Source organism: Populus trichocarpa, chromosome 3 (assembly GCF_000002775.5).
Source record: "Populus trichocarpa isolate Nisqually-1 chromosome 3, P.trichocarpa_v4.1, whole genome shotgun sequence".
In the NCBI taxonomy this organism is placed as follows: Eukaryota; Viridiplantae; Streptophyta; class Magnoliopsida; order Malpighiales; family Salicaceae; genus Populus; species Populus trichocarpa.
In genome coordinates this window covers 17,774,666-17,783,536 of record NC_037287.2, presented here as the reverse complement: position 1 = coordinate 17,783,536, position 8,871 = coordinate 17,774,666, and the positions used below count along the sequence as shown (strand labels likewise).

At 29.8% G+C, this 8,871-nt stretch overlaps 1 protein-coding gene across 1 annotated transcript; it reads right to left on the bottom strand.

Moving 5' to 3' along the window:
• Positions 1-3,119: 3,119 nt before the first annotated feature.
• Positions 3,120-5,445, bottom strand: LOC7493246 (probable WRKY transcription factor 75). The gene is made up of 2 exons (XM_002304705.4): positions 5,027-5,445; positions 3,120-3,551 (listed from the first exon to the last, which is right to left on the bottom strand). Exons 1-2 carry the CDS (start codon positions 5,326-5,328, stop codon positions 3,380-3,382), a joined length of 474 nt encoding a protein of 157 aa, XP_002304741.2. The 5' UTR covers positions 5,329-5,445; the 3' UTR covers positions 3,120-3,379.
• Between the last annotated feature and the right edge of the window lie 3,426 nt (positions 5,446-8,871).

The window sequence follows — 8,871 nt, the reverse complement described above, 5'->3', positions numbered from 1 at the left end:
GATACGATGGGAAGAAATTAAAAAAAAATCCAAAAGTAGAAGATTATTTTTTATATGTAATCACAAATGACATAATGAAAACGTTGTCGAATTTGGCTCCATCTTTTTTTATCATCCTGTTTTTTTTAGGATGTATCATCCTATGAATATTAATATTCACTAATTAGAGTATTTATACTTTATGAGTGCGACGATTTGTGAGTATACATGTAATCTATTTCTTTATATTTTGAATACGAGATTTTATTTTATAAAAGGTATCCTTTAAGAATATAATATTTTTTACACGGTGCTTTGTTATATTTAAAATATTAAGTGGTATTTAATATCTTGAATTTTATTTTATTTTCTCAATGTTATGTTGTATTTCAATATGACGGATGTTATGAAATTTGTAAAATAAATCCCGAGTGGAATTCCTAAAAAAAGTCAAGACGGAAAGGGAATGATCCTTATAAAATTTTAATGAAAAAAAGTAAAATCATTGTTTAAACAGTAGTAAAAAATAAAATAAGAAAAAGATTTTTTAAAATTTAATACTTTGTTTTATATTTGTAAAGATAAATTGACGATGGTGATTCACTATTTCGTAGAAAATTAGATAGGTGATCATGCCACATTGTAGGCCGGGTAATTTTTTTTTTCAATGTTAAAAAAGATGTTCATGTAATGTAAACTTGAATTAACTCGAAATAATTTAATTATCGTGTGACCATGGATATGGGATTTGAACAACCTTGTAAAAAAAGAGTAGAAAAAATGACAAAACTCAACATCGAATAACTTAACGATAAAGGTTAAAGTTGAAAAAAAAAATCAATTTCAATAAAAGAAATGTCAAAGAAAAAAATCTTAGTTAACTCGGGTTAACTTGATTGGCCCGCTACATATGAAATAAGACAGGGATAAAAAAAATTAAACAATAAAATGATGGAAAAAAAACTAGAGTCTATCCAGGTTAACTTGATCAACCCGAAACCTGGGATGACCCAACATAAAAGAATGCAAAAAACTCACTAAGCTTGGCTAACTCATTACTTAGGATATGAGATTGAGATAATTCCATAAATAAAAAGTGAAACACGTCAAAGAGCTCAAGGCCCAATAACCCTTGAATGGTAAATTTGAAAGAAAAAAATCAATTTGTAAAGAAAGACCTAAAAAAAAATTTAAACTAGGTTAATATTTGAAATTAGTGACCTCGATCATAAGATCGTGATTAACCTGTAAAAAAAAAACATAAAAAAATAACAAAGCAAGATTCTCAATCATAAAAATAATTTAAAACAAAACAAATATCAAGCAACACAACCATAACAAAATTTGGTATAGAAACTAAATAAAAGAAAATAATAAGAGACTAAAGTGAAAAAAAAAATTAGTAAAAAGATAAGAAATTTAGCAATTAAATGAATGAAGACCAAAATCAAACGCAAAAATTAAATGAAATAAAATTAGGAGGAACAAGATTAAAAAAAAGAAAATAATAAAAAAACAACAATAAAAATAACGATGACCAAATTAAATAAAATAAATTTGAGGGAATAAATTGAAAAAGAAACTTCAAAAACTTAAAAATCAACATATATAACAATCAAAATAACAAGAGTTAAAATTAAAATAAATACAAACAAAAAAACACGATTGAGTTTTGGAAGGTCATGTATGAATTTCAAGGTCATAAGAGAGAAAATAACAGGGGAGAAAAATAATTTGTCGTCACTAAACCACCACAAATTGAATTGCACACTTCACCTTGTTGGCTGCACCGTCATATACCCTCTCTAAAGACACGATGGTTAGCTATTTTTTTGTCATCATACTCTGCCACACTCGTCATTCATCTTTTTTTATAACATTTATTATTTGTTAAAAGAATACTTGCCTCCCATGCAGACCGAGAATTAAAAAAAAAACATGATAAAAAGATTATTTTTTAAAAAAGCCTAAGATAGCATATATGGTGTTTTTTAAAGGTATTTTAGTTTTTTAATTGTTTTAAAAAAGCGAAAAGAGCATGAAATAGCTAACCATCGTGTCTTTGGAACCGAGGACAACGCGCGCCTGACTTGCGCCTAAGGCGCTGGATCCAAAGACATTATTATTATTATTATTTTGGTGGTGATGTCGTTGTGTTGTTGTTGTTGTTATTATTATTCAAAATTAAATTTAGTTATAGTGAACCGAACTGTATTATTTTTTTGTTCAGAATTTACCACGCATACCCTTTTCACACTTCAAGGCCCCGTTTATTTGCTGGAAAGTAATTTTTTTTAGAAAGTGAATTTTAAAAAAGTGAATTATTTTCTGATGTTTGGTAGTGTAATGGAAAATAAGTTGGAAAACAATTTCCAGTGTTTGGTTATGTCATGGAAAATGAGCTGGAAAATAACTTATTAATGTTTTATTTTTCTCAAGTTTATTAAAATAATGAGGAATAAATCTTACAAATTAAAAAGTTGAATGAGAATGAAATTGAAAAAAATATAATTTCATAAATTATCTCAAATAAAATAAATAATAATCAAAATAATAGAGATCAAATCTAAAAAATAAAATATGAAGAAATTAAAATAATAATAATTAACATTTTATAAATTATTTCAAATAAAATAAGGATTAAATTTATAGATAAAAAATTTCAATAAAAAAATGATAAGGGAAAAGCAAATAAAAATTATAAAAATGAGAACCAAAGTTATTATAAAAAATAAATTTTAAAAGATGAAATTAAAAAATAAATATTCAAAACAAAATATATATAGCAATCAAAAGTTTGAGGACCAAATTTAATATAAACAACAAATAATATGACATTTCTAAATTTTTCACAACTTCCGGAAAGTGTTTTCCGTCCAAATTTTTCAGGAAAACACTTTCCTGAAAACCAATCCAAATTTTCATTTGACTGGAAAGTGTTTTTCGTTGACCAACTTTCATATTGGTAAACAAATACAAGAAAATTTGGAAAATGATTTCTTGAAAATCACTTTCCAACAAAAATATAGCACAAACATGCACCACAAGAGCATAATTTATTAATTATGATTATTCAGAGGGCTAATTTAGCATAATTTTGAGATCTGAAGAATTAAGCAATTATAACCCAAGTCCCAGTATATCAAGCAATATACGTGAAAGGATTCGATAAAACCACGTATTCTTAGTATACAATGAATTGAAGCGAGAAAGAATTTTCTACACGTGATGGGCTGTGAATACATAAAATCAAAATAATTAATAGAACGTTTTGTTTTTGGCGTTTTGAGGCTTAATTTGTCTACAGTTTATTGATGTAAAAGTCTACGGATATCTCGATACCATAATTTCCTCATGTAACGATGATATTCAGGCCTAGCTAGGGACTTAATTAGAAGGATCAGGAGTAGATTTGCATCTGGCTCAAGATATGCTCGAAGTTATCTGGAGACTTTTCGATCTGATGAGAATGCATTCCTTCATAGGTTGTCACCACGACTCCTTCGTCTTTTGTTAATCTCTGAACCTGCTTCTTCACGTTGCACCCTTGATGTGTACACCGATAGTAGCTTCTGTAGACACAGAAAACAAATTCAGATTTATATATGCACTCATGTTTAAGGTAAATCAAGCTATATATGTTAGTTTAGCTGAGCAAGATGCTTCAGATATTTGGAGCTCAAGGAAACCATATGTTAGTTTAGCTGAGCAAGATGCTTCAGATATTTGGAGCTCAAGGAAACCATCCAGCATTTTTCTTTCACCAAAATGTAACGGGATCAAATTCTTGTAACTCCAGGAAGCTTAACCTAGTGATATCTTCTTCCTTAATATAATTAAAATACTTGACGTTTCCATCATCCAGATTGTTCATTATTCCAGATCATAGATACCTTAATCAGATAGAATATGAATCACTTTCCTGTCGTTGGCTACTTCAACTGAGGCAAGTAAGGTGAGGAATATATTACGTGCTGACAATATTTCACTAAATTGTAATGATCAGTACTAACCAAAATAATATTTTTTTAATTTTCATTCGAAAATATATTAATAGAACGTATTAATTTAAAATTTAAAAAATAAAAAAAATTATTTTTTAAAAATTCTTTTAAAATATAAAAACAAACAGAGAAAAGTAGCCAAATTAAGTAGTACTGCACCATGCACATGACAAATGATATTTTTCCACTGTATTTTCTAATTTTAATTCGCTCCCCATTTTAAATCCTCATATCCATTCTTTACATATGAGAGCCTCCCTTTCTACGATTATTGAAAAAAAAGGGAAGTAATTATTGGATTAGCCTTTACAGTAGCAAATACACGTTGACTGGAGTGATCCTAAAATTAACTACAGAAAGAAAAAGTCAAGCTTCAGCCATAATGTCGCGTGCACGCATATACATCTAGATCGAATCTCTTTCGTTATTTTTTGTTTACTTTCTTGAAAAAAAACTAAAAAATAGAGATGCATTTCTTGGGTTTTCAGTTCTCTTAAACGAGATAAAGTGAAAGGAGTAAGAATATGCACGAAAGTCGAGAAGAGAAAAGAAAATAGGGACTAAAATGATCTTTCAAAGATTTTGTCGGCCATTGCCCCCCTCAACCTACGTTTTCGCGCAAGCCCCTAAATACCCCAAAGTTTATGAGTATCCTGCTTTCGTGTATACTCCAAAACTAATGGCCTTCATGGTTTACTATAAGATTGGCAGGATAAGAGTCTCATAAATCAGGACACTACAAGTGTCCTCTCTTGTTCATTTATTTGTATTAAAAAGGAATGGAGCCCCCCAAATCACAACAGCCGTGGCCTCAATTGCCCAAATGATGCTTGGAAGATTTTTATACCTTTTTCTCAATAATTTATAGATGTAAAAATTGTCACCTCAAAGCATATCAATATACTTTAATATTCAACTATATTTTGCTACCGCTCGAATTCTTCACAGGTTGAGAAAAAAAATTATAATTAAGCAAATCATACATGTCGTGTTGAACAAATTAAAGAGTATAGTAGATTAGTTAGTAAAAAAGATATAGTTACCTGGGAAATTTGTTGTTCTTGACGGCCTTTTGACCATACTTTCTCCATCGATATCCATCATCAAGGATATCAACTCGGCTCCTTGTTTGAAAAGCGTACTTGGGCTTTCTTATCTTCTTTTCTCCCTTATTCTTTCCCAATTTCCCCTCAATTCCAGACCCAACAAAGCCTCTGTTCTGAGAGATGTCATCAAAATTTAAACTGGCTGGAGCTTGCATCTCTTGCATCAATCCCAACAATCCATTTCCCCTAGTACCTTCAAAGTCGGTAGAAGCATAAGAGTTGATCATGTTCAAAGACATGAAAGAAGCAGCGGTAGCTGTTGAAGATGAAACTAAAAGGAAGAAATAGAGTGTCGTCGTCCACGAGAGAGAGAAAGAGTAGAAGTAAGAGGATGTGCGAGTGTGTGGCTAGCTATAAATAAAGGTTGAATTAACAGAACTCTGAGAATATCAATAAGGCTCTCTCAAAATATCAATAAGGCGGCGGCATGCTTAATTAATTAATCGTGGGTCTAGCTTCTTTATCTTATGGTAGGTGGCGTAAACGGCACGTATAAATTTAATCGAGTTTAAAAGTTTAAACTCAAAATTAATCCCAACCCATGAGGATTTATAGAAGTAGTTAATTAAAATCTTATAAAAAAAAAAACGAGAATAAAGTTCTAAGAAGCGGTCAAGTCTTGGTATAAAATTCTACAATAATTTCTAGACCTTGATGATAAATCCTATCGTAGGGTCTCTTTCTAAAAATACAAAGGATGGTGTCATGCCATTAATTGTGCTAAATACATAGGGTGGTGTGTGTGTGTGTGTGTAAAAACTAAAAAGACGCCAGATAGTACCCTACTAGTTGTGTATATTTATAAAAAAGATTCAATAAATAAATATTGAATATAAATTATTAATTATTTTTGGTATATTGCTCTTTTATTTACTTGGAAATGGATTGATCAGTGGACGAGTAATACATCTTATCTGTTCAATATAAAAAATTTGATAGTCTAAAATTTTATGATTAGTTAAAGAAATAAAAACATCAAAGCAATTAATTCTTATAGTCTTGTTTCTATGAATATTACGTACGATATTAAATATGTTGGTTGATTTTGACCAAACTTTGATTCCGTTCAGCGGTACTCAATGGTTTAAAATATTAAGAAGCTCCATGGGTGTGAATACTGAATAATAGCATGGAGAATTAACAGTTTCCCACCGAGAGAAAAAAAAAACAACTAGAAGAAGAAGAAGAGGACGCCGCCCTTTAATTTCTTGGTCGCAGCACGTGTTTAGACAGACACACACACACTTCCATTCAAACACAGAATTTTCAGCATTAGATGTCGAGGAAACAGTAGTTGGTAGAGATCACACCCACAAGATACGATCCTTTTGTCATATATCTCAACGTTTGCTAGATTTTTTTTTTTGGTATATATAAAAAATGAATGTGTAAATAGATTAATAATATATCTGACATGTGTTGTTGTACTTTTCACATCAACACGATCTGAACTAAATTTATTGAACTTGTACAAGACACGAAGCTTCGATCGAGATCCCTTGTATGGGCTGCTACGTATATATATAGAGCTAGTTGCTAGAACTATGGTTAAATTAATTATTTGATTTTTTTTCTCGGCATATAGTTATGTAGGCTTGGACTAACAACAGTACTTTCAAAGTTACATTTTCAAAATCGGTGACTCTTGACCCGTTAATCCATCCCGTAAATGTTAGCTTTTAGCCTAAAATATGATCGGTATAGAGATCGTACGTAGCTCAGTATGTTTCATTTAAAAAAATAAAAATAAATGTAGAATCAATATAGCATAAATCTTTGGTTAATTGTTTTAAGTGATAAAGATAATATTCGTTTAGCTTGAGGTTTTAAATTTGAGATGTACTGCTAGCTTTTTAAGATGGTGAAAGACCGGTTAAGAATTATGATATTCAAGCAAGCATCCTTCATGATCACGAGCTCAATTTAAATCTGTTTTCTTTTAAAACGGATATATGTATGGCAGTAGCTGGCTACCTAAGAGCATGTTGTTGAGCTTGATTTTTCTAACTTTTATCATTTTTTTTCCAGGAGTATCAAAATCTCATATGCTAAGGAATAAGATTAATATGTTGAATAATTGGTTAATGTTCAATTAATCTGATTTATTTTTTATAGTTAAGATATTTGATAACTTGATATAAAAAATTCAGATGATTAGTAATTGGTAACAAATGATGTTTGGGAAGCTAAGTGATCGATAGCTGTTGTAGTAGCAGCTGGTGATGCTCGGTAAGTCAGACGACTAATAATTGTGGTAGTAGCAGGTGGTACTTGGTAAATCATGTAACCGGTAGCTGACACCTATAAAAAGTTTATTTTTATGGACGTGAGTTTTCGATAATAAAATTAGTAACTTTATAGAGACAGAAATGCAATAATATTATAGAGAGAGATGTTTTGAAAATATATATGCAGTAGATAATTGAGAGATTGTGTGAACCTTTGATTTCAATGATTCATATTGTATTTATAGCCTATTAATCTTATCATTTTAAGGAGAAGAGAGACTAAAGAGTAATTTTATCTTTGTGATATTTTGAGTTATATTTTACTCAAAATAATACATATCAGATCAATATAAATTATTAAGAGACCTACGTGGAGTTCCAGAAAAATCTCTGGCGAGTGTTAGGCTCAGAGGTGAGAAATGCGTCCAGGTGTGTGCCTAGACCCAAGCATGTTGGGCTCGAGCTTCTTGCCCGAGCCCATACCCTCTATAGAGTTGTGTCCATGCTACAACATCCGAGTCCATCTCTCATTGCCCCCTGTTGTACTTTGAGCTCGGGATACCAAGCCCGAGCCTGAGCCCAATGATTTTACACTAAGACAAATCTTGCTATAATTAACCTTTTCTTTTACTTTTGAAAGGGAGATGTATGTTTTATAATAAAATAATTAATTTAATCTAAAAATTTAAAAATTAGATAAGATTTTAAAAATAATTTTTATATTATTTTGTAATATATCATATAAATGAAAGCTCATTATGTTTGAAACTTATATAAATTCATACTATTTATATTGATTTTTTTTAAAATAATAAAGGTGGTGAAACCAAAACTTATGATTATTTGATCATTAAAACTTTAATACCATAAAAATAATCATCATAGCTTAAAAACTTAAGTTATCGTATGAAACTCAATAAATAATAATATACCTTCTTAAACTAAGCTTGTTTTGCTTGGAATTTATATACGACCACAATTATATTATACTTAATTTTATTAATTTAATTAGAAAAGAATAGAATAATAAGATTTAAATTCTTAACTACTTGATTATTAAAATTATGATATAATATCAAAAAATCATTTTAAAACAAAAACTGAATTTTTTTAGCAACACTACATGGATATTTTTATATTACTCCCTTAATATGTGTGTGTGTATAATGAACAAATGAAAGTGTGGGTTTTAATATTTTTTTATGTACCTGAAAACCAAAACAAAAGTTCATTTATATGTCCAAATGCATAATGGCATGCGGTTTGAAAAATTGACGGTCAGTATTGGACAGCGGCACGTCAACAGCTCGCGGTTGTCAATAACCTATATATATATATATATATATATATATATATTGTTACTTTTGGTTTCCTCCACTTGTTTTGAATTTGACTACTGCATGCATCATGGACCCAGCAGTCTTATCTTCTTTCAGCCGCCATGAAAAGTGTAACTGGCACATGAAATTGACGGGAAGGATCAAGTTACAAATAGATTAAAAATATAGGGATTAATTAATTATTTTTGAAACTAAAATGACTATTTAATTTATT